This window comes from Polyodon spathula, chromosome 17 (genome assembly GCF_017654505.1).
Source record: "Polyodon spathula isolate WHYD16114869_AA chromosome 17, ASM1765450v1, whole genome shotgun sequence".
NCBI classification, from domain to species: Eukaryota; Metazoa; Chordata; class Actinopteri; order Acipenseriformes; family Polyodontidae; genus Polyodon; species Polyodon spathula.
Window position 1 is genome coordinate 4,573,256 of NC_054550.1, and position 26,849 is coordinate 4,600,104.

Sequence of the window (26,849 nt, forward strand, 5' to 3'; positions counted from 1 at the left end):
AGCACCAAGCAACCCATCTTGGGGATCGAAGCATCCGGAGAGAAACAGGGTCTTAAACTAAGCCTGAAACTGTGTGTCCCAGCAAACAGCTGCCTGGGAACGTGAGGGACCCACGGTGTGTTACAACAGTTCATCTGTGGGTCTCTGCAAAAACGTAACTATAAAATGCATACACCCAGACCCCGATAAGCACTAATCCTGGGATACCCGTAGGTAAGGAAGTCCAAGATTAGTGCAAATTAGAAATCCTGAAAGAATCTTTGTAAACGCGACTGTCAGATGATTTCACGGTCAGTCTTTCCCAATTTCTTCTGACAGTCAGAATGTTTGTCAGTGAATTGTCTTTGGTTCACAGAACCAGATTAGCACTAATCTTGGGCAGCCCAATTTAATTTAGGTAGTCAGAGATTAGTGTTACTCGAGGTATGTGAAAGCAGCTCTGTGTGTTTCTTGTACCACTTTACATGTGTACTTAATCAATTACAATGTTATTATGCATAATCTTAAAACCACCTACAAAACAACCAGCAACAACATTAATTAGGTAGCCCTGATTAGGAGAATTTAATACTGACTTCTTTGCAGAGATTGTAAGGTTATCTGTAAGAGCCACCCACCCCCCACCCCAAACCCCCATGTCTCCAGACACACAACCACACCTCGCCCCAAACAACAAGCACCCCTTGTACTGAAAATAGATTTCCAGTATCCAGAAAGTGATTTTAATTTCACTAAGCATCTGGCAACTACATTTGCTCTACAAGATAAACAATATCTAATTTTGTCACAGAAATCACCATCTATGCAACAGTGCATTGTAAAATCCAGTCACATTCAGTGTAAGGGAAGTAAATATATATATATATATATATATATATTATATATATATATATATTTATCAAAATAGTTTTGTACAAAAACGAATAGTTTTTTTCAAAAAAATTTGTCCAAGTAAATCATTTCGACTGTCTATCAATGACATTTTGTTATAAAAACAAAATGAAAAAAAAACAAAAAAAAACAAATATACACTGTACAATGTCGTGTTCCAAATTGAAATACCAAAACAAAAATATGATAAAAGGTTACAATGCCGAGGGAATTGGATGGACAATGACATAAGGTTTTAAAGCACAGGTGTACAAGAGAATGTTTATCTGCTATAGGCCAACTTGTAGGTTCTGTGTGTAGCAAGAAAAGGCTTTTTCTTTCTTTCTTCCTTCCTTCCAAGTGGTTGGAGATTAAAACTGTTCTGACAGCAGCTCACACAGCCTCCGAGATACAGTCTCCCTGCTTGTCCGCAATGTCAGGCGATACATCTGCAACAAACAAACCAAAAGAAATCAAATACTGTTCACACTTCACCGATACCATGTAAGCCTATATGAATTCAAACATATATATATATTTTTAAGACCTGTGAGAAAAACAGAATCTTTTTTCTTGCAAGATAAGAACTCCACGTACCTGAGCTTGTGTGTTCGGCTCTAACCGCAGTAAACATCCCACTTGAATGTTTTTCGAGTGGATTACTCCAGCCCCAGTAAAGTTAGAAGGGTTGGGGTCTACCATGTCCAGCAGGGCTACACCAAAACCAATTATCTGCAAACAAAAATAAGAGCTCAATTAACCATTCACCACAGAGAAATGCAATTTGGCAGGTGGACACACCAAACAAAGGGCACTAAATGAAAGAGCTGCAGCCAAACTGTGTGTGTCCTTGCATTAAAGGCTCGGTCAACATTTATCACAAACGGGTTTTACACGGACGCCTCTTATACTAGTTCAGCACAGAGTAACTTTACAAGAAGACAACCTATTAAAACTAACCGAATACTTTCAGGGTCTTTGGACACAGATGGACATACTGGATTGGGTTACAGGTTGCTGTGTTGAGTGGAGTTCTCTTCCCTAGAGCATTCATTTTGCTCATCAGTATATATGGATTGCCATGACGAGTCTTTCTTTAAGTCACCAGGACCAGAATCAATGTTTTTATGAAGGAAATTCTACTGTGCATTGCAGGTGTTGTTCATACCTTGGCCTTTGTAACCTCTGTGTCCATGGGATGCTTTGCTTTAAAGATCTTCTGCACCTCTTGCTGTGGACTGTCAATGATAAAACAGAAGGATTTACATGAAGGGGGGGTGCTGCTGTTCACCGAGTAATGGCAGGCAAGAGGAGATCAGTGGGCAGGAACAATAAAGTGACTGCTTTTAGCAAGGACAGCACTGTTTTTATATGCCTAAAGGTTTTATAATACAGCATGTGAACATTGGAAACCCTGCTATTAAATGACTGACATGTCAAACATCCACAACTTCTAAAACTAAGCAGAGCTACGTTTAGAAAATTACAGGGGAAGACTACTAACTAAACTAAAGGGTTATGGCGTTTCTTTTGGTATTTGGGAACATTACAAGGCGCTAGTGTGTGGCAGTGCACCCTCCCTCCTCCCTCCTCAGCAAGCAGCAGACTCCGTCCCATTGAAAACATTCATCTGAGCCTAAACGGAAGCTGGTTCTTACATGTTAAGTTGTTTCCAACGCTGAAAGAAATCTTGAGATGTCATTTCCGTGGGCTGGAAAAACTTATTGAGGGTAATGGGCAGCTTGACAGACATGTTCTGCAGGGCTCCTCCGTATCTAGAAAACAAAGCAGCACCAAAAATCAACCGTCCTTGTTATCCAGCTGTTTTGGACACAAATCAGGGCCCATTCTTTAAAAGGTTAAAGTGAATTCCCGTAGCGCTCACCTGAACTGAATGTTGAGAATCGGCGCTTCCACGAAGTCTGACACACACTCGATGTTTAATATTTGTTGTACCTGTGCTCCTCCGTCCACTGCTGGATCCACCTGTTTAGTCTGAATATTTAGTTGTAGGAAGCAGTCAAGGAATTAAACCAAAGTAAAAACAACTATCAACTTGCGCAGAATACTCAACCATATTTTTTTTTTGCAACAGAAGCTTCAGCTGGTTCATTGTACAGTAATCCATCGCGTATCCGCCCTCGCCGTTTATCCCCCATGATCAACCTCTTCAGCAACATTCGTTTATTATTAAACAGAGAAGATTAGTTCAGATACTGCAGTCAGATATGCCACGTGTTACTGTATGTCAGTTCTGTTGTACTGTAAACCTCACACGTCATTCAATTTTAGCAAATTTCACATTACTGGCTGCTAACTGTAGCCATGTTCTGGAAATGATGCAAAATAAATGTAAAAGGATATGAGTTTTTAGAGCGTCCTGACAGATCACTGCCGTTGAAAAACTCAGAAACTGAGTGGAGGTCTTGTTTCCATAAAATATATACATCCGACCTGGAGATGACAGAGGAATCGTTTAAAAAATGCAACCGTTTCTATTGCTTGATTCTACACAATTTATTATTATTATTATTATTTATTATTATTATTATTATTATTATTATTATTATTATTATTATTATTATTATTCCTTTTATTTTACTAGGAAATCACATTGAAATTGAAACCTATTTTGCAACTGAGACCTAGCCAAGAAATGTAGCAGCAGTACAATAAAACATATTACAATACAAAATACAAATACAGAAATAAAATACATTTAAAACACTAGACAAGTCATACTCAATAAAATAAACAATCAATTAGTGACAGATGTAATCATCTACTTCAAACAAGCACAACTCTCAATTAGATAATCATGCAGTTTACTCTTAAATTGTACTCACCCAAATTTTGTCTGAATTCCGATTTAAGTCCAATTTGCATCAGCTGGTTTTCAAACAGTACACCGTTATTTTTGCATACAAATCTACAGGGGAAACAAATAAATAAAAAGAAGAGATGCAAAAAAAGGGAGATGCAAAAAAAGAGAGATGCAAGACAGAGAGAGAGAGAGAGAGCACAAACCAAAGACTCAACTTGCAGAATCAAAGCTTCAAGACAACATGCAGCAAGCAAGGTGAAGGGTACAGCAATCAAAATTACATCAAACCAGACCTAGGAACCCAGGTTCTACACAGTCTGTGGGTTTATTCTGTCCTGTAAAGCTCCTGAAAATCACTTATTATGACTTTGGTACTCCACGCATGACAGTGTGTGTGTGTGTGTGTGTGTGTGTGTGTGTGTGTGTGTGTGTGTGTGTGTGTGTGTGTGTGTGTGTGTGCGCATGCGTGCGGTTTTCAGCATTGTGGAGAACTTGAGCGAAGGAATATCAAAACAAAGTTTCAGAACTGTTCAAGATAACTTTTTTTTTTTTAAATGCATACAAAGCTAAATGTGTACTACGAATTCAACACGAATTATGAAAATCAGAGCAATCAATCCAAGAAATTCCTACATGAAAAGAACTGAGGAGACGGACATAAACATTTAATGTAACACTGCAGCCCTGCTCAGGTAATAAAGACATTGAGCCTTGCCAGATAAGAAACGGTTGTTTCATTTTAAATGACGCACTGCACTCATGTAAAATAAATTCAATAAATAGTTAACTATAGCTAAATAAATAAACAAAAACTAACAGGTAAAAACCAGCCCAGTCTGTGATACCTACTGTCACGCATGTGTGGGCTTGTGTGGAGGGAGGTTGGGGTTGGAGTTAGGAATTGCTTACTTGTCAACCAGTTCACCAGCATCATGCGCAGTTGCAGCTGGATCGTCAGCGGAACCAATTTGAGGGCTAACATTGCAGCACAGAAAGAAGACAGGGAGAGAAAGAGAGGGAGCAGCACAATGCCCAAAACAGTTAGCATCAGTAACGACAGTTATGAGATTAGCACGTGGGGACAGAAGTCAAAAGGACACCTGACGGAACACAGCAGCTTCCTGCTTTATTACCTGCATGTACTTCTGCTGGTCTGCTGCCTGTAATTGTCAGTCTGTCCTTTAGACAGGATACATTGCTGTCCAAGCCCACAGTAATTCTAGACAGTTTTTAAAATGGCTTAACTCCACATTCTTTTACCAAAAATATATAGTCAATACGCTGATGGAACCGAACCTGAATTCATTCTAGTTGACCTGGCTGTGTTTCTCTATAAAGCCCTACACCGTTCCATTTGAACTAATAACCATCCAAATCCTATTAAATAAACAAATGTAGCTGTTAAATAGGAAACACCCACTGCTTTAAAACCTATTTTATTCACTCTCATCAGTCCTTTTTTCCCCCCCAATTGCTTTTAGTATCCGTTCACTTTGCAGCAGTTATTTTTGCTTGGACACGGGTGAGTGTATATATATGTCAAACACCACAAAACCCACAATTCTGGCAGGCATCTGAGAACTCGCTATATACTGCAGTGCAATCCTTCAAACAAAAACACCACTTCAATCCAACTACTACGAAAGAGCAAGGGGGCTCCAGAGATGGTGGTTATGCAAACGTGAGGCCAGGAAACAGGTTTTAAAGCACTGCCGAAACATAACGAATAAATATAAAAAGTGAAAAGCTGTTAATTCTTGTTAAAAAAAAAAATATATCAAAAAATCAAGAGAGAGCAGTTGATTGGGAGCTCCACACCCCGCCTCTGCTCCTGGCTGTACCTGGAAAAGTTCTCCTCGGCAGAGGGGGCCAGCGACGCGATGGCGGGAGAGTTGTCGGAGAACACATCCACAAGCAGGCTCCCCCCAGCAGAGGCAGGGGCCACAGAGTTCAGCACGGGGGCCGAACCCAGGCCCAGGAGGTCTGTGGAAGTCGAGGGAGTCGACTGCAAGAGAAGGAGTTTGAGAATGCATAGTCACACACCGCTGGCACAGCAATAGCTTTTTATTAGACGCATAAACTGAGAGAGGAGTCAGGATCATTCAGGATAAATACTTTTGCCTTAAAAAGTACTTTGATACATACAATAATAATAATAATATCAAAAATAACAGTGATGGTTATGCTGACTAGGAAGGTTCCTCGTTAGTTACCATGTCAGTGTGGAACAAGCAGTATTACAGTAACCACCATCACACACACACACAAAGTACACAGCCAAACACAAACCTCTACATAGGTGAAGCCGTGTTGTACAGGACACCAACAAGCACAGCACTGGTTCAGTACTTTGCTGACACATGAAAGCTGTAGTGATACGACTGTCAATTTTTAGTGGTTGTTTGCTTTTATCTTAGAACACGGATGAGCTCTCTGTAGTTTCCAGATCGTTTTTTTTTTTGTTTGTTTGTTTTCAAACACGGTTACCTTAAAGAAACCACAGAACCTCCACAAAAAAAAATTAAAAAACCACATGCTTTTCGCAGCAGCCAAAACACACACGTCAAACCAACGTGTGCATTTATCCAAGCGGTTCCCTGCTCATTTCTAACAGCAGGTTAGTCACGAGCACTGCACTCCACACAAACGGGCGCGTTATCAGAAAGGCCCTACAACTCAAGAGCAAGTTCTGCCACAGGCAAACAGTCAGAGAGAACCTGGAAGCTAAGGGCTCCTTCCAAGGCAGGAAGAGAGGCCCCCGAGTAGGGGCACAGCACAGGGGTGAGCAGGGGCTGTAGCAGGGAGCTGGCGGGGCGAGGCCGGTTTGTGGCAGGCAAGATCTGTGCCAGGAGATCCCGAGAGGAAGTAGGAGGAGGAGGAGGAGGAGGAGGAGGAGAGCACTGACAGCGTGGAGAGATAGTGACAGAGAGGGAGAATGTGAAATGGTAAAAATAGTGACAAATAGGAATTTAAAAATATATATATTAAAAAAGACACCACAGCAAAATTGATTCCAAAGTGAAAGCAGATGAAAAACTAAATAAAAAATGTATTCCGATGACACAATCTGCTAACAGCTGCATGATGAAGGTCAACAACAATGAATTAGCTGAATGTGCCGTTTGGTTTCTGAAGCAAATCAGGTGGCCAGCAATAAATAAATCCTGTAAGAAGTGCATTTCTGAGAATGGAAATGTGAAGGTGAAAGCCTGTTACGGCTGGTTTCACACACCCCGGTTGCCAATAATCTCGGTACTGCCCAATACTAGCTTAGGTAAGCCAGTAAAATATGAGTGCCAATCATGGTTTGTGAAACCAGCCATGTCTAAAATTTGTACAGCAAAACTTAGGTTAGTTATCGTACACTGATGACCTACTAGACCTAGTTCCATTATCAGGATCAGAATGTATGTGAGCAGAGCAGGGCACAACGCACCATGGTGACGGCACTGGAGTTCACTGATACTGGCTCTGTGCTTCCGTTCATATCAGAGTTCCTCTCTTTCTTAGTCTCTTCCATATCGGGAACCTTCCCAGGACCCTTCTTCTTTTTCAGCTTGGTCAGGATGGAGGACTCCCTCTCTGGGAACGGGGGCATCTCCTCCAGGACCGTCGCCTACCAAAACCGACAATATATATATATATATATATATATATGGGTATGGGGTATGGGTGCATATAATACCAGGATGGTACCAGGTTGGGGTGACAGAGGTACCAGGATCACGGGTACATCAGGTTGGGGTGCAGAGGTACCAGGATGGGTACGGGTTAGGGTGCAGAGGTACCAGGATGGGTACGGGTTAGGGTGCAGAGGTACCAGGATGGGTATGGGTTGGGTACAGAGGTACCAGGATGGGTATGGGTTAGGGTACAGAGAAACCAGGATGGGTACGGGTTAGGGTACAGAGAAACCAGGATGGGTACGGGTTAGGGTGCAGAGGTACCAGGATGGGTACGGGTTAGGGTGCAGAGGTACCAGGATGGGTATGGGTTGGGTACAGAGGTACCAGGATGGGTATGGGTATGGGTGCAGAGGTACCAGGATGGGTATAGGTTGGGGTGCAGAGGTGCCAGGATGAGTATGGGTTAGGGTGCAGAGGTACCAGGATGGGTACGGGTTAGGGTACAGAGAAACCAGGATGGGTACGGGTTAGGGTACAGAGAAACCAGGATGGGTACGGGTTAGGGTACAGAGAAACCAGGATGGGTACAGGTTAGGGTACAGAAAAACCAGGATGGGTGCGGGTTGGGGTGCAGAGGTACCAGGATGGGTACAGGTTGGGGTGCAGAGAAACCAGGATGGGTATGGGTATGGGTGCAGAGGTACCAGGATGGGTACGGGTTGGGGTGCAGACGTACCAGGATGTCGGTGCTGGCAATGCAGCTCAACCTCAGGTACTCCACCGCTCGCTGCTGCAGCTCCACGTCCGCGTTCCTCAGCTGGGAGTCACTGCGCAGCACATCCTGGATCGTAGCCTTGATCTCGGGGAAGAGGTTCACGAACTTGATGTAGGTGGAGAGCAGCAGGGCTCGGGTAGGCACGCTACACAGGTGGAACTTGGAGTGCAGCAGATTGAACTGGATTAGAGGGCTGAGAAGAGACAGGGGAAGGGAAAAGGTTAGGCAGGGCTGTATGCAAGAGGGGTACGACAGGCAAGGGGGTCTATATAGATTAATTATATAAGAGTCGGATATGCATGAAACTTTTTCTAGACTGGAAAACTTTACACCATCAAAGCAAAATAAATGCAGGGATGGAAATTAGACTCCAATTCCATAGCCATTTCACCCATTCCAGGTTTTAATATGTGCTTGATTAGCCAGCAGTGTATAGGTAGCAAGCTCAGGTATGTTCTATTAAAAATTCCAGTAGAACCAGGAATGGAGCAAACTGTTATGCAGTGCGAGTAACAACATGCTGACTCACCTAGATCTTGGATCACCAGCAATCAAGTTTCCAAATTCTCCCAGAATGTAACCGCCAACCTTCACCAGGTTTTCATGACATGCCGGAGCTTGAAGAGCCTATGGGATCACACAACACACATTTGTTTTCAACGCAAAGGCACGGATATGTTTTGTTTATAAAAAAAAAAAAAACACACACACCACACAACGTGCAAACTAAGTAAGGGATACTGCTTCAGCAAAACAAAAGCAGACTCAGTGTGCATACTGCCCTAAAAACAAGAATTGTAAATTACTCCTCCAAGACCTATAGAATAATAGCATTTTATACTGTTATGCACAGCAAAGAAAAAATAAAATAAAAACCCCACAGATTTGACAGCAGAAGGCACATTGGAACACACGCGACACCTGATTTTGCAACAGAAAAATCTCATCTATAAATAAAAGTCAGATATCAGCGAATCCAACTTTCTGCGGAAGGAGGAAAAAAGGGGCGGATGAACAGAAAGAAGGGCAGATGGGCCGAAACCAGCATCAGTAACAATTATATCTGTATCGCTTGTGCAGCTGCACTTGATATAAATATGACTGTACTCTGAAGAACCTACCAGCAGGGTTAGAGACAGGGAGAGCTGGAATGGAGTTCCTGGAGTGAAAGAAGGCTCTGTTCCTGCTCCCTGAACCTGCCTCTATTCCCTCCTGGACACTGTACAGTTTCTTTACATAGTCTGAAAAAAGCACACTAAAAGTATACCAGCATTGGAACAGGCATTGCCCAACAGGCCGGGGCAGCGTAGTTAACCCTTGCATCACGGAGTTACTATACAGAAAGGTCATCTAAATTAATACTTCCGGTGCCATGTACATAACGCTGTAGGATTCGCAGTGATATTTATAAATTAGACATCCTAGTTAAAAAGCATATAATAAACTGAACTTCTTTGGTATGGTCAGTGTAAGTGTCAAAGTATCACAAAAAAGACAGACAACCCGAGCATCTCCATTCGATATAATTTTGGGTTGTAGAAAGGTATGCACAAGTTCTGAATGCATCATTTAATTGCGCTCTTGGTTTAAATGCAATCAGACATCCAATCGGTAATTAGCGAAACTCCAGCCTTTGTGATCAGTTAATACATTACACAAATCTCAAACAAACATTCACTTCTGTAATCACTTACTAAAAGCTGTTTCAGACTTATCATTAGGCTACTCTTAAAAGAGTAGGAAGTGGGTTAAAAGCCAACAGGCAGAAAGCAGAAAGGTTTCTGTTTGGTTTCCTCACCTCAAACACGGTTTTGGCCGAGTACCCCTGCACGTCGTCCCGGTTGATGACGATCTGGATCACTCGGTACCAGACCTCCTCGCTCACGTAGTCGCCCGCGATGCGGATCAGGTTCAGGATGGTGTCCACGTACCAGGTGTAATCCACAGCGTACTTCTCAGCCAGGATCGCCACCTTCAGAACCTGCACACAACAGCGGCAGCACCACCACCATCATCATCATCACCATCATCATTGGGCTTAAGCACACAGGTCGGCTGTGCTGGAAACAAACAGGGCCGACTTGGATGTATAGCATAGTTTACAGCATATTAATGAACACGGCAAGCCTGGGTAAACTAGTGTATGGTAAATGCATAGCATAACCATGGGAAAGCTGCAAAAATACTGTGGTAAACTTTTACAAGGGATATCCCTCACCGTGTTGCAGAAAAGGCAACTGGATCCAACAGCACTGAGCTGCAAATGAACTGGGGTTCACATGAACGCGTTAATGAAGATCCGATCCTACTCACAATCTCTTCCCGAATGGAGTAATCAGCAGTTTCCAGGTAGTTTAACATCTCTGCCACAATCTGCTGTGCATTGCTTCGGTCACACATTGCGTACAGCAGGTCCACAGCCCTCTGCCTCACACTCACATCTCTCTCTGTCTGCAAGATAGTAAACAAGCAAATTAGTAAATTAATGCACTTCAGATCCTCGGAGACAGACTTGCACTGCTTTTTGTTCATTTTGATATCTGGGCCACAGCAGGCTTTTACATAAGTGTCAACGAGAGCTTAACCAGAATGATGAAACTATAACGTTTTAATTGGTTTCACTGTATCCTGTTAATTCTGTACTTAATGAACTGTAAAACAAAAGTACAATTGGTATCATATTAGTTAGAAACACAAAATAAATCTCCAAAGTAAAATAAACCTTTTACTCCATATTACCTATTGAAGAAAAAAGAGAAACACAAGTCGCATTATCTGTTTCAGCCAACACTATTATGCTTTGGTCTTCCTAGCGTGGTATCTTTTTGATAGTCATTTATAAATCATGTTGAACAAATAAAGGCATGGACATCTTTTACCACCAAATACTTCAAGCAGTGTTTGTTTGAATATTTGAATGTGTCCCAGGTGACAATGTCTGTGTGTGTCTTGACACCCTTGTGTGACAGTTCATTATAAATGGCAACACAAGCTAACCACAATAATAAAAAAAAAAAACGTTTCATTGTATTCTGTGAAAGAAGGACTGTGCACAGACTCCCTTTCTTTGAGTACAAATGCATCCACTGCAGCCTGTTGTGAATAAGTTCAGTAGAGACTTTACCTTCAGTGCGTTAATGACAGTCTCTATGTGAGTCTTGACAGCCTCGTGGGAGAACTCGGAGCTGGCCAGCGTACACATGCTCTCCAGGGCCAGGTACCTCAGGTTTGTTTCCCGGTGCTGCAGAAACTGCCCCAGCTGGTTACAAGCTCGGACCAGCAGGTTTGGCTCACTGCGGGAAGAACAGAGAAGAACATGCTTGTCTATGTGTATTTACTACAAACCGACATTACCAATTACAGTCTGCAGTGAATAAGAACCATGAGTTGGTAATTTTTTTTGGTTTTCTGAAGGAAATGCACCAATGACAATTTAAAGTGGATAGTCTGGCCCCATCAGTAACGCTGCGGCCGGCTGTGGCAGCTCCTCCTGCAGGTGTACGCCTGGTCTACCTGTCATGATGGATTATCAGGCTGATGGCTTCGAACAGGACCGCGTTCTTAGCGTTGGAGTGCTGGACTTTCTTGGATTTGGGTGGCTCCTGGGCTTTATTCAGGATGGTCTCCAGACATTCGGTAAGACGCCCGCGCACTGCTCCTTCCTCTATGGGGGTGTGGGGAAAGAGAGAGAGAGAGAGAAAGGTTAGGCAGTACAGCCTGCAAGAAGAGGAGAACACAAGCGGTTCAGATGGAAAGGTCATGTTTGCATTTTGACTGTTTTTGGTGCTTGTGATCTGAGCCATTGGCACTGGCTGGCAGGCAGCACCACAGCATCCCCATGTAGCTCGGGGAGTGCCCCTTCAGTCCCCACTCCATCCTGTCCTGCATCTCTGTCCCAAGCAGAGACAACGTGTTATTTTGAACCGTTTTGTGGGGGTGGTTTTGAGCTGCAGACCAAGTCTCTGCATGAATTTCTCTGCCAGACCCACCAAAGTACAAACGTGTTTTCCAGGAGAAGACAATAAAATAAAAACCTTGTGTTTCTTAAACTGCGGGGACAGGCCACTGACCTGGGGGCGGATAGCACTGCAGAAGACGAAGAAGCTTGACCGAGAGCCACGGGGCAGGAACAAAGTAGTACGTGTAGTCTTGGAGGTCTGTTGATGCCGAGGTCACGATCTGAATAAAAAAATAAATAAATCAGGACAGAGAATGGAAAGCGGGACCAAGGCAAGAGCGTGGTAAATAAATAAAATAAAGATCACACCAAACTTAACTACTATAAACACAGTTTTTTTTTTTTTAAGTTCTTTTATGCCAGCACTGTTAGCTAAGTGACACATTACAGCGATGGGGCTCTTACCCTGCTGAGCCTCGACACTGCCAGGGACACCGACGTCTTGAACTCTTCGGGGTTCTTCTGCGCCAGAGTAGTGATCAGACTGGTGGCAGCCGTCACCACTCCCTGCAGGGGCAAAGGAACAGCTTCATATTATTGATGCACTGAAGAATCACACAGGTATTGTGCATGGTTGCTTTGCAGCGTGTTTCATTTTATTTCTGCATGCTTTTCGTGCATGACTTGTAGATTGCTATACATTTCCTAACCACCCTCCACATAAGAACACACTAGTGTTCCTATGCAATGTAAAATGCACAAGCAGGCATTTCCTACAGTTGTTACGCGTGTGTGTCTACACAACACAGCAAATTTAAGCTATTGAATATCTCTGTTCAAACCCCTGTCTTTTATAAAGATAAAACACTTCTCATAAGCACTGTGCAGGCAAAAGGACTTCAAAATAAGCAATGAAAGAAGTTATGTTTTATATAAATTGGACAATGCTTACAAAGGTTTAGGAAAGTGTAAAAGCTTAGCAGAGTACAATAAAGCATAGTGAAAGCATGGTAAAGCATAGATACCCACTGTAAAGCACAGAGCAGGATGCTAAATCGCATTTAAAAAAACACGGCAAATCATGGTAACCTACGGTAAGTGCATATCAATAATCATGTGAAGACTACAAAATTACCGTTCAAATTTAACATGGTAAACAATCTTTAAGAATGGGGAGTTTTGATAAATCAGCTGGGACTCCATAATAGAGAGCACCCCAGTGAGACGTAGGGTCTGGCAGAGTGTATTACCAGGTGCTGATCGTTGAGGAGATGCACCACCCGCGAGGTCCACTCCCCCATGGGCACAAGGTCTGGCGAGGTCCTATTCAACCGCAGCAAGCACAGGGCAGCACTCTGCTTCACACTGTCCATGGTGTCACTGCAGCAGAAATGAACAAAACAAAAATCAGACTTTCACATACAGCTCCAGACACATAGAAGCAACACTCCAACTAAGAATCAAGCAATAACCGAGCTGGCAAAATTACTTAGATAGGATTTAGTGTCCTCTACCCCGTAGGTTTTAAACACGCATTTTACTTTATTAGCACATGTTTGTGTTTTTTGTAATCAACAGCATCGATGATATGGCTAGGCAACCCATTACATAGGCTTGCCCTTCTCTGTGTAAAGAAGCGTTTCCCACACTCTGTTAGAAGCTGTCAGTACTTAATTTCCAACTGTGACCTTTTATATGTTTACACTGCAAATGTTGGGCGGCTACCTCTAACCGAGAGTGTATTTCCTGCGCGCACCTTCATACAAAGAGAAAGTACACTCTCAACTTAATCACAGCAAGCCACCGAAAACACTTCAGAAACAGAAGTCATTCAATCTAAACAAAGCCCAGACAAAAACCTGATATTAAAACGCACTTCATCTGTTTATATACAACATGTTGTGGTTTAAACGCTTAGAACGCTTTGTCACTGACATTCCAAGAGCGAGATCCACCCTCTCAGTGAAATTCGAAGTGCAGCTGCTGCTAATAGGCCCCAACGGGGATGTCAGGAGTGGAGTAGAGTAGTAGTAGTGGTAGAGTAGAGTAGTAGTGGTAGTGGTAGTAGTCGTCACAGTAGCAGGTGTGGGATCATCTCTGTACTACCGCAGAACCTTTACCCAGCCTAGGGTCCTTACCCAGCGACCAGAATCTTGGGGATCTCTGCGGTGAAGGCCTCTGCCATCTCCCGGCTTCCCACGTTGGCGATGCAGTGCAGGGCCAGGTTCATGAAGGTGGGGTTGCGGCTGGCCAGGTCGTTCTTGATGCCGTTGTTGATCAGCCGAATCAGCTCGCTGTTTGAGTTCACCAGCACGGAGATGAACAGGTAACCCTAAAATATAATACAGCGCCCCCACTTTAATTCTGACTTGCACACATTAAAAAAAAGAAATACTAAAGAGAACATTAGTTAAAGACCATTATACAGTTAAATGCATTACCAGTACAATCTGCTGTAAACATAGTCTAACCATGAATTAACCAAATTATTCAATCGTTCCAGGTTTAACTACGAGCCTGGTGCGCCACTGGGTGCAGGTAACAAGCTCAGGTGTGTCTACTAAACAAATAATCTTATTACCAGCCCAGTGTCAAGACAGTGTTTGAATTTCCTCCTTGCACAGAATCCTATAGAAGGCAAACTGCCCTGTACTGACTGAAACAAAGACACTATAGATTTTCATTAAAAAAAAAAAAAAAAAAAAAAAAACTTACAATCTGCTTCTCAGTGTATTTGTTGGAGCTTAACAGGTTGACTGCCTCCATGTGTCCAAAATCGATATCATGCCCCAGGAGGAAAATAAACAGCAGCTTGCAGACATATTTCTTCTTACTGTAGCCATCCAGCGCTTTGTCTCCTACAAAAAAACATGGAGTTAAAAACAACCCGTAACTAGTGACTGATGACATTTTTTCTTTTGTTGTCTTTTTACGCAAACACTTAGAAACATGCAATCTCCAGTAAAGCAACTCAGCTCAGTTCTCTAAAAGCACAGCCGTGGCTTTATTGTTTTAAAAATACCATGTGTCAATTGCAGGGAATCTGATTTAAGAGCTGTGACCCCAGCAAGAAAAAGTTTGAGAACTCCTGCCGTGAACTGTAAAATCAGAAAACAGAGCCAGGAAGCTAAGGTCAAGCAAAACACCGTCACTGTCCATGCTGTAGCGCCATACTATTTATTTGCATACAGCAGATCACTGTTAGACAAAAACAGCCCTATCACAGGGATGGAAATAAGACTCCTACTACATAGCAGTTTCACCCATTCCAGATTTAAGCTTCATTAGCCCTGGTGTACAGGTAACAAGCACAGGTGTGTATTACTAAACTCATAGTAAAACCAGGAATGGATCAAACTGCTGTGCAATAGGAGTCTTATTTTCATCCCTGCATCTGTATACTTGCAGGCTTAATTTTTATCCTACCACAAGTTAATTAATGCTTAATCTCATCTTTAATGGAAATGCGAATAGCTTACCATTGCGTTTGGCGACAAGCTACCTTTGGCTAACAATGCAGGACAAAGGCACATATTTATATGAACAATTCACTTTGTTTATGAAAATGGGAAGTATTTGGGATATTAAAGTGAAATCAAATAAAAAGCCTGACACAAGAATCACGGCTGCAACTTTGGCCTGAACACTGTCCCCAAGCGGAGCTCGGAGGGAACTTCTATTAAAGTGCTTACAAGTCATCTTTAATAAAAGTAGCTCTTTGTTTTCCACCCAACATGTGGTTAGACCAAATCTGGCATCAAGTATTGCTGTGACTCTGTGGAGGGTAATGACCTTTTTCCATGAACCTCACTCTCCCTTTTCTATAAGCCTCTCAAAGGAAGTGAAAACTGCAGAGTCTGTTGAAACAAGGTTTTCAGGAAGGAGCTCAGACACCCTGCCAGTGCCAATCTCCTCCCCTTTTCAACCCAGATAGAACATTATAACGTTTGGCTTCTTCTGAGAAAACAGTCCACTAAGTAACTGCAGATGGAACTCGACTACGCTGACATTCCAGTCCTCAGCGATCACACAATGCCACAGCTCATGCACCAACCAGTATATCATGACTGAGCCCACTGGCCTTGTGTGAAGCTGGCAAACAGCTTATCAGTCAGCACAGCGCCTGTCTCTCTCACACTCTCTCTCTGAACAAGGAACCATAAACAACGTGGCTGTTTTGGCTACATTTCTCTGCAGGCAACTCCCTCTCTGCAGTAATGGGAAACAGCAACGCTAGTTTCGGTGGATTCTACGAATTCTTTCAGGGCAAGCAACAGTTACCTGTGTCATGCTGATCCACAAAAACGTTCCTTCCCGTCGTCGTGGTAGTAAAGCCTTGCTAAGCCAGGTAACGTGCATTCCTCCAGGAATAAAACCCATTCCTCTCCTTCCAATTCACAAACCCTGTGCCTTCATCTAGATGTACAGCATGTATGGTTTTGCTGTTGTACTGCATCACAGCAACAGTAAACAGTACTGAATTCTCACATTCTAACCTTTGATTTAATATTCTCTTACTCGCAAAGCGACTCGAGACACTCAAACGCACTCGCACCAGATAAGCCACTGTTAAAACTGTTTATATTCAGATCCCGTGATGGGAATTAAGCTTGTCTCAGGAACAAGGATTAGAAAGCTTTTTAAAACAGAACCCTGCATTAAGAAACTCCCCCCTCTTAAACTACTATACAGTCAGTCTAATTACGGGTTATCAAGTCAAGATATTTGAGATGCTGGAGTGAGATTTCAAAAACAGTGTTACGATTCTCTTTCAAATCAGGCAAACCTGAACCTGCAACGTCTACGGCTCATCTAGTTAAACTCTGAGGTGGCTCCTTGCAAAATCTGGAATGGCTCAAATGGTGGTCAGACTTCCACCTTTGAAATCCCAGGCAGAGTGAAAAGCAGTCTGACGTACCGTGGTCTGGATTTTAAAACCCCGCCTGAAATTCTTCTGGCAGACATTCCAACGCTCGTTTTCAAAAGACCTAAACCAGAGACATTTTCTAGCGTTTTCCCGTTTCTGTTAAATACAATGCAATACTGTCAAAAAATCAGGATGCTGAAATACAAACAAAACCATGTCTCCTCAGCAGCACGCTGAGATTCTGGATGAAGCGCACACACAGTGAGAAGGGGGGAAAAAAAAAAAAAACACATGCGGTTTCACTCTGAAGGAAATATCTCAACACATGAGAAAACACTAGCTGCTGCTGACATTCTTACTGCTCGCTGCAGCTACTTTCTGCAGGGTTCACTTAAGCCCTCTATTTCTGCCTTCCATTCAGGTGTTATTGAACACTATTTATTTAGCTGATCGCTGTATGGAAAGACCACAGCAATGTATCGGAATATTTCAAAGCAGCGGACCAGGTAAGCTGTGTACCTGCCGTTTTAATGCATTAAAGACAAAATATGCACAACATTTTAAAATTTAATGCGTAAAAATATGTACAGCAATTTTGCTGCAAAGCTTGTCTGTCTCCCTTCCAGCCTCCCCTAAAACTTCCACTTCCAAAAACCAACCCAATAAACATTATCCTATCTCTGGCTAGCCCTTATTGTCTTTGCAGCCAGTCACAGTAAGAATAAGACACATTTGAAGCTACACAAGTTGAAGTGCAAACGCCCCAGTCCAGCTGCAAATCCAACTGGAACCATCGCCAGAGGCAACCGCTAAAAAAAGGTGCCTATAATATTAAAAAACTGTTTTATAACGGATTAATTAATTTCTTTAGTTTATTTATCTGTGTGGCTTGATATTAAAGTTTTAACATGTTCACCAAGTTTAAGAATTTAATGTTAAAATAGAAGTTACGTAATTAATTTGCAGTCAGTGTGACACCTTGAAAAAAATGCACTGAGCCGATAAAGAACCTTGTAGAACACAGGCGTGGTTGTACAGTAGTTCAAAGTAACATTGCAGTTACTATGGAAGGCTCTTTTTTAATGCCTACTCCATTACCATTAAAGATTGTACAGTATTTAAATTGAGATGACTTCAAGGTAATGTTGCATTTTACCCCCTGAAAATACATTTCACTCTCTCAGTGTTCAAATTAGAGCTCAAGTTACTCCCAGATCCAAAACCTTATCTGGAGCGCTGGTTTCAAATATTTGGAACATTCCGCTTGGCTGAACTGTGACTTCCTGGTGTGTTGCTTTGCATACTGTAGCTTAGGAATACAGTAAAAATAGAAGCAATCATTAGACCATTAGTAAGCAGACCCAGTCTAAAGGGTGCAAATGACACATTAATTACACCTACAGAAGAAAAAAAAGACTGATAGAAAGAAACGCTTGAAATGCTGCCGAATTGTATCAAAGTGGGGTTGTTGTTTTGTGACAGCCTGCAGCATGGTACAATGAGATATTGAGGCAGTCTTGAGCAGCCTATATGAGATATGGTTTGTCCAGGATGTTTTATTTTCATTAGATAGATAAGTATCACAAGCAAACCGGAGGTGTCTTTTGTTCCTGTTGTTGATGCTTTGTGGATTGCAGTTCATATGAAATGAAGTTGGGATGCCAAGCACAGTGGCGGTCTGCATTATCTGCCTGGCCCAGACAGGTAACAGACAACAAGAACAAAATCACCTAGAGGATTACTGATGTTGTCTGCAGCACTGTTATGAAGCATCTTGCTTGAAATCTGTCTGGGAGTAACACAGAACATAAGAAAGTTTACAAACGAGAGGAGGCCGTTCGGCCCATCTTGCTCATTCGGTTGTTAGTAGCTTATTGATCTCATCAAGCAGCTTCTTGAAGGATCCCAGGGTGTCAGCTTCAACAAAATTACTGGGGAGTTGGTTACAGACCCTCACAATTCTCTGTATAAAAAAGTGCCTCCTATTTTCTGTTTTGAATGCCCCTTTTTCTACTCACCATTTGCGACCCCCGGTCCTTGTTTCTTTTTTCAGGTCGAAAAAGTCCCTTGGGTCGACATTGTCAATACCTTTTAGAATTTTGAATTCTTGAATCAGGTCGCCGTGTAGTCTTCTTTGTTCAAGACTGAATAGATTTGATTCTTTTAGCCTGTCGGCATATGACATAACTTTTAAACCTGGAATAATTGTAGTCGCTCTTCTTTGTACTTTTTCTCAGCAATATCCTTTTTGTAACGAGGTGACCAGAACTGAACACAATATTCTAGATGAGGTCTTACTAATGCATTGTACAGTTTTAACATTTAACATGTGTCATCTGAGAATAGAAGACCAGCATTGCAGAGATGGAAATATGACTCCTGTCGCAAACACAACTGAAAACACGCGTGTGCATATTATACAACGTCATATAATAGATACATTAAAAAAAACTACTGCAACTATGAAGGCATGTGAGTTTCTCGTTAGGTTCCGGTATTTGTCTGCGCAAAACAGATATCAAATAGGAAGAGCTTTTACCCTGGGAACATGGAAAGAAATATGTTGCTGGGGAGCTAGCTCTGTGAAGCTTCAAACAGCACACCGGGATGATTAACTGATCAATGAACGTTATATTGAGGTTTGCAAAGTAAAAGCCATGCTGATCAATAACAATCTCTACTTTTAAACACTTAACATGCTCTGGTACTCCACCGTGACCTTTAGCCGGGAGCTACGTGCTGATGCTAATAAAGAACATTATAATGCATTTGTGTTTTCACTGCCTGCCACCCTTCAGGGATTCATAATACAATAATAAACAGGCATAATACTCCTCCCTCGCTGCATTAACTCATCAAATAAGGTGCATCAATATTCATTTCGCCAACCGTAACCTTTCACGCGCAGACACAATTAAATAAATGGCTTCACAATGTCATCTGGTAATTCAATTCTACAAGCAAATCAGCGCTGTAACTCAGCCTAACCTCAAAAGCACGCCACATGAATGCCCTCACCATCTCGGTTTAATTTAGTTATAAGGATTGTACTGTTTCTTGAAACTGATGATCCTGTTCCAACTAGAGTGCTTATCCTCTATCAATACGGCCCTGGCAAAACAGCAGCAAGCAGGGCTCAGTCCTGGGTGTTTCAGCAGGTCTCAAGCCACCAATCAGCACTGGGCATGACATCAACATCGGAAGCTAAGGGGGAGGGCAAGGCCACTTACCTTTAAACTTTGAGCGGATATTTGCCAGCTCTTTGTTTATCCTCTTTATCTCGGCCTCTTTGCTTTTGCCTGAAACAATTTAAAAAAAAAGAAACAAAAAACACATTAGGATGAGAACAAAAAAAACAAAACACAAAAGACACCAAGAATCACTACAGTAACTTAGACAGTGAAAACACAACTACAGGCTGGTAGGTTCTGATGCCGTATTTGAAAGCTTTACGTTCCAGCTTCATCATGAATAGACGATTGGGAAGGGAAGAGGACCTGGTAAGTGATGATTCAACGGAACTGGTTGGTTATCAGTGTTTAACGACACATCTTAACACTTGCCCAGTCATGTTTCTTTGGCTGCTGCGTTAGCAAACCTCTTTCCTGTCCAGCTTTATCCTACAAGCTCTGCATCCTAAGGAAAAACAAAGCTCACAGGAAACACCCAGAGATAAAACACAGAGACCCCACCGAGAATGGAAAGAGGGAGAACAAAAATTAAAAAAAAAAACAGCAAGACAGCCAGCAAGAGCACCAAGGCCAACACGTCAACCAAACTGCCCTTGACCTGAAGTGCTTGCAGTCTTAGAAAAAGCTGCTGTAACTGCACAAGTATCAGTACTGATTTACTTGGCATCTTAGCACAAGAGTGTGCAGTTTTCTTGTGTGGGGGCAATGCATGAACAAACAACACTTGAATTGAGTGAAAAATATCAATTTGCTTGATTTGACATTCATTTTATGTTAGTATATTCCATGCTTTAATATGTGCTTGATTAGCCCCAGTGTAAAGGCAACAAGCTCAGGTGTGTCTTATTAAAACTCATGGTAAACGCAGGAATGGATCGAGCAGTTATGCAGTGGGAGTCTTATTTCCATCCCTGTGCCGTTTCAGTTTAGTTAGCGTGGCAGACACTGGACCAAACAACAAAACAGTATAACAAAAACAAAGAGCCACAAGGAAGCAGAGATCGTCTCTCAGTCACATGGATCCAGCTGTGAAGGAGAAGGGAACAAACAACGCTCAAGCTCCTAACAATGCACGGCCCTAGCAGAAGGTACAGGCGCACAACAATGAAAGACCAAGCCAAAAGATTATTATTTTTGTTGCTGCTGTTGTTGTTGTGCAACATTGTGTGCCGCTTCCCCGACTGCCAAAAGACTTGGGGTAATCTGCTGTGCCCTGCTAGCTCAGTTCTAGTACTGTAATGCTGCTCTGTAGTCTGCAGATTAAACTGACGTTCTCTGTTCCAGCCCATTCTCTGTACAATACTGCTCACAGATAAGGACTTACCCACCCTACCCCTCAAACTGCCAGAGTCTAATGCACTGTAGCCTTGAAACTCGCTAGTCCTGGGTTTCAGAATGTCTCTTGTTTATGTGCATTATTGAAAAGATCATGTGCCAGGAGTTTGAACAATCAGGCCCCTGGTACAGCACTGACCTGCTCTGAACTAACTGAATCTGAAGGGTTAGCAATAGGGGAATAAACAATGCCTTGCTGAAACTCCAGGCTGCTGATCATTTAAAACATTTCTAATGAACCGAACAGTGAAACCTGGGGCTGGGTGCCAGGTAAGCGGGAGTTTCAAGCACTGCAGTGTAATTTTTCGCCCGACAGTTTCATGAACACGGATACTTGATTGCAAACAGATGTTCACTTAATTTAAAAAAAAAAACGCTGGCCAACAGTCAAGTTAGTCGGGTTCCACCAGGATAATGCACTGCCTCCAACTTAGTGTCATCTGCAGATGAGTAAAAGCTTGAATCATAACAGAAAAACACACAAACATGCAAGAGACACAGAGAATAATCTTCCTTGGTTATTCTACAGTGCATACAAAGTAGTACGTTTTTGGAAAGTGCAGTAATAACAGCTCCTCAATTAAGTGGCATTTTAAATTTTCCCTGTAGCAAGGTCACTATAGTTACTGCCGGCAGCTTGGGAGGCACAATGTTTGTGGCGCTCAGTGCAATTTCCAAACCACAGCTGGAGACATCAGCTTGAGAGCAGAATGAGTCAAATCTCCAGAGCTCTCTGTGGAGCTGCGTCCACAGTTACAGTCTGATCGGAATCAACAGGTTTCAGAGTAGGGCTGGGAAGATTCCTCCTGTAGCCACAGTTCGAATGCTTTCTTTAGATTTATTATACACGCCCTATCGTAATGCAGGTCTGCGCCGTTCATTTAACAAAACAATCCTTTATTAACGATGAGATGATCTTATTATACATCATACATGCTGCCCTTGTTAAAAATAAATAAATAAATAAATCTGCCACTAAACGGTGTTCATATACTACAAATGTGACAAGATGCTGGCTGCCCTCTTAACCCTTTGCTGCCCAGTGTCCCATATATGACATTAAATACGCATGGGAATACACTCAGGGCAGTAAAGGGTTAATTACATTTTTTTTTTTAAAGGCCAATAACTATAAATAAAGTTTGGGGAACGTAAACAAGCTGGCATATCAACAAGACAAACACGTTTCCTCACGATTAAGAAGGGATTTAGCTATTGAACTATTGCAAAAACGTAGAAACCATTTACAGAGACCAGCATTTCTATGTACAAATTCAAAATGCTTAGTCTGTTTTTTTTTTTTCTGTGTAGTGACTGCATATAAAACAAATCCAGTTTACTTTAATAAAAACATCATTTAACAAAACATAAACAAATCAAACATACATTAATACATACAGTGAGTGTTCATTTGGCCACGCCCATATAAACTAATCACAAACAAGAAAACTTATCAGCCTTGAAATACTTGACCATTCAACGTGTTATCCTTTAATTGGTTTAAATGCATGTTGTAAACATTTAGCAAACATATGAGGCTTTGTTTTTAATGTCATATTTTTAAAAAATTTAATAAAACAGTGTCTCTTACACCCCCCGGTCAACCACTGCATTTCTGCGGAAGTAGAGCTCTCCACCTACAGGGGAGCCTGCACTCGAGCCCCGCAGAGACACGGGCCTAACCTGTAAGCGCGATTACTGTCAAACTTCCTGCCTCTCGGGGGATATTTTTACTTACAGTTTCTTATATCTGAGATGAAGACCGCCAGCCCACGCATCCCATCTCCCTTCGAAACGGCCGGCATGTTGATTGATAGACCCCCGAAAAATTACTCGGTTCTTCGGACAAAAACAAACACGCAAATCCGACAGAACGGAGAGAGACAGGCGAAGAAATGAGGGAGCGCGCACAGAGGGTGAACCGGCCGGCTGTGGGCGTGTGTCGGGAGCGCGCACGGAGGGTGAACCCGGCCGGCTGTGTGTGTGTGTGTGTGTGTGTCGGGAGTGAGCACGGAGGGTGAACCCGGCCGGCTGTGTGTGTGTGTGTGTGTGTGTGTCGGGAGTGCGCACGGAGGGTGAACCCGGCCGGCTGTGTGTGTGTGTGTGTGTGTGTGTGTGTGTGTGTGTGTGTGTGTGTCGGGAGCGCGCGCTCGTGGACCCACTTGGGCCGGCCGGCGGCACGTGTGTGTGTGTGTGTGTGTGTGTGTGTGTGTGAGCACGGAGGGTGAACCCGGCCGGCTGTGTGTGTGTGTGTGTGTGTGTGTGTGTGAGTGAGCACGGAGGGTTGAACCGGCCGGCTGTGTGTGTGTGTGTCGGGAGTGAGCACACGGAGGGGGTGAACCCGGCCGGCTGTGTGTGTGTGTGTGTGTGTGTGTGTGTGTGTGTGTGTGTGTGTGTGCACGGAGGGTGAACCGGGCGGCTGTGTGTGTGTGTGTGTGTGTGTGTCGGGAGTGAGCACGGAGGGTGAACCCGGCCGGCTGTGTGTGTGTGTGTGTGTGTGTGTGTGTCGGGAGCGTGAGCACGGAGGGTGAACCGGCGGCTGTGTGTGTGTGTGTCGGGACTTAGGGCGCACGGAGGTGATTGACACACCGGCCGTTAGCGGGCAATAAGATGGGTAAGCAGGTGGGTCCTCCAACTTGGGCCGGCGACACACCAAACACAGCCCTCACTCGGTGCCTCCAACTTGGGCCGGTGTGTGTGTGTGTGTGTGTGTGTGTGTGTGTGTGTGTGTGTGTGTGTCGGGAGCGCGCACGGAGGGTGAACCCGGCCGGCTGTGTGTGTGTGTGTGTGTGTGTGTGTGTGTGTGTGTGTGTGTGTGTCGGGAGTGTGCACGGAGTGTGTGTGTGTGTGTGTGTGTGTGTGTGTGTGTGTGTGTGTGTCGGGAGTGCGCACGGAGGGTGAACCCGGCCGGCTGTGTGTGTGTGTGTGTGTGTGTGTGTGTGTGTGTGTGTGTGTGTGTGTCGGGAGCGCACGGAGGGTGAACCCGGCCGGCTGTGTGTGTGTGTGTGTGTGTGTGTGTGTGTGTGTGTGTGTGTGTCGGGATCGGGAGTGAGCACGGAGGGTGAACCCGGCCGGCTGTGTGTGTGTGTGTGTGTGTGTGTGTGGGTGGAGTGAGCACGGAGGGTGAACCCGGCCGGCTGTGTGTGTGTGTGTGTGTGTGTGTGTGTGTCGGGAGCACGGAGGGTGAACCCGGCCGGGTGTGTGTGTGTGTGTGTGTGTGTGTGTGTGTCGGGAGTGAGCACGGAGGGTGAACCCGGCCGGCTGTGTGTGTGTGTGTGTGTGTGTGTGTGTGTGTGTGTGTGTCGGGAGTGTGCACGCACGGAGGGTGAACCCGGCCGGCTGTGTGTGTGTGTGTGTGTGTGTGTGTGTGTGTGTGTCGGGAGCGCGCACGGAGGGTGAACCCGGCCGTGTGTGTGTGTGTGTGTGTGTGTGTGTGGAGTGAGCACAGAGTAGGAAAGTCAGGTCATTGCACCCAAAGCTGGGCAAAGGTCGAGTCAGACAGCCACGTTGACGTGTGGAGTTATACAATGCTGTAAAGTTCCGACATTAAAGAATTAATCAATAAATGCAAGTACAGTTGTTACCCTTTTCAAAAGCATGCACAGAACATTAACCCAGATGAACCTCTAGTGTAACTACCCGATGATTCCACAAATCACACGAGACCAGTGAGCCATGCAAAAGCAATGTAGTATTGATGCCAGGTTTGAGGGAGCTGCCTAAGTGTATGAGACACATTCTGTGCAACTATACTGAGCTGAAACTATTAAGAGATTGCACCACACAACGTATTAACTTACAAATACTTAAAATAACTACTATTACACCTTTAGAGCTGTATGTTATATGCACAGAACAACACCAGTCAATCAAAAGTACTGGAATTTTGTCAAACTCTTAAAGTAGATTCATTTCAATAAACAGAAAACACTTTGCTACTCGCAATGAAGCCACTGGCTGCATACCTTCAAGCTGTAAGTTTCTAACCACCTCAGATCACGTCGACGCCAGGGAGAAGGATTGTATCCCTTCTGCAAGATTGAATTACAAACGGACGGTACTGTCCACAGAGCCTGATTCCTTATAAATTTGAACCCTGAAACCTAAATAAGAATGCTGTGATCGAGTAATGATATATTACTGTATAAAATTGAGAAGGACTGCTGGACTGCAACAAAGTACACTATTCATAGTACATGATACAAACATTATTGGTGATAAAAACCTGTATTCTTTATGTGTGTTTTACGTTTGAAAAAATAAAATTGAGTGTGTGTAACGGTTAGCTAGATCGTCTCACTTTGTCTATATTGTCACTTGGGGTATTTTGGTGGACTGACATCTGCACGGATTCTGCGCCAGCGAGAATCCCGGATCAGGGAATTGAGTTTCTAAGTATCATATATGAAGGGTTGGAATCGCAGCTCTTTTCATGGTGGATTGTGAATTACCTTCATTTCACACTGCAGACTCACCATGCAGCCACCTCGGAGCTACAGCGTCGGAGGAAAATCGCAGCTCCAGGCAGCTTACAGGCAAGCCCGCAGGCGCTCGGCCAGTCTGCGGGGGTCGCTGGTGCGCGGTTAAGCCGAGGACATCACATTTATGAATGTTTAAGAATGAAGCGTTACTACAACGGGTCCTTGTCATGCATCAACAGGTAACACTAAAGCAGTTATTTAAAAAGTCTGGTAGATTGGGTTGCAATTTATTGATTTTCTTTTGTTCATTGAATCACAGTTACAACCCCAGCAACCTCACCCGCGTAAGGTCAATCTACAACCAACTGCGAGGAAGAGACCATTATTACCCTGACCGAGAGATGACGAGGGAGACTTTGAAACATTTGAGGATATCGGTAGAACGGCTCCTATGTGTGCAAGGAACCAACAGCAGTTGAGCTTCAAACAATGTGGGTCAACTACAACAGCCCCAGATAGGATCATGCCTCTTCCTTCAAGGCCAACATCTAGACAGACAGGAAAGAGCACAACATCTAGATAGACAGGAAAGAGCACAACATCTAGAGAGACAGGAAAAAGCCCAATATCTAGAGAGACAGGCAAGAGCACAACATCTGGGGGAGGGGGGGCACAACTTCTAAAGAGACCATGGAAACAACCAAAACAGTTTTCACAATCTCTATCCCTACAGAAATCCTGCCCACCATAACATTTTCTACAGAGACACCATCTTCATCAACCCAATCAACTACAACCGAAAACCAAAGCACTTTCCGAGATTCAAAAACTTCCACAACTTCAACTTCCACTGGTAGACCAACAACTCCACTATCAGCCAGCACCAGAGTTACAACTTCTGCCACAGCAACTGGTAAGACCACAGCCTGTTCTACCCCCACTATAGAAGCTAGAATTCCACCTTAAAAGATGATATGTCCAATTATTAATGCCAAGAAACCTGCTTTTGGATTGGCCTGTGGTGTGGTTGCACGTGTAAGGC

The 26,849-nt window shown here is 43.5% G+C and overlaps 1 protein-coding gene across 4 annotated transcripts; it reads right to left on the bottom strand.

The window, feature by feature from the left end:
• Window positions 1–1,005: 1,005 nt before the first annotated feature.
• On the bottom strand, window positions 1,006–23,361 carry LOC121329885 (AP-2 complex subunit alpha-2). Of its 4 annotated transcripts, XM_041275863.1 has the most exons (24): window positions 23,125–23,361; window positions 20,091–20,159; window positions 14,709–14,851; window positions 14,132–14,325; window positions 13,244–13,373; window positions 12,459–12,560; window positions 12,166–12,274; window positions 11,609–11,759; window positions 11,220–11,388; window positions 10,409–10,546; window positions 9,894–10,076; window positions 8,625–8,722; window positions 8,057–8,288; window positions 7,131–7,310; window positions 6,412–6,594; window positions 5,536–5,699; window positions 4,604–4,669; window positions 3,717–3,799; window positions 3,235–3,324; window positions 2,756–2,879; window positions 2,529–2,645; window positions 2,039–2,108; window positions 1,468–1,602; window positions 1,006–1,319 (listed from the first exon to the last, which is right to left on the bottom strand). In XM_041275863.1, the coding sequence occupies exons 1-24, from the start codon at window positions 23,189–23,191 to the stop codon at window positions 1,242–1,244; spliced, it is 3,075 nt and encodes a 1,024-aa protein (XP_041131797.1). In that variant the 5' UTR covers window positions 23,192–23,361; the 3' UTR covers window positions 1,006–1,241. The 4 variants fall into 4 exon arrangements, with proteins under 4 accessions (XP_041131797.1, XP_041131798.1, XP_041131799.1 ...); XM_041275864.1 differs by lacking the exon at window positions 4,604–4,669 and having other exon boundaries at window positions 1,007–1,319; window positions 23,125–23,358; XM_041275865.1 differs by lacking the exon at window positions 6,412–6,594 and having other exon boundaries at window positions 1,009–1,319; window positions 23,125–23,350.
• Between the last annotated feature and the right edge of the window lie 3,488 nt (window positions 23,362–26,849).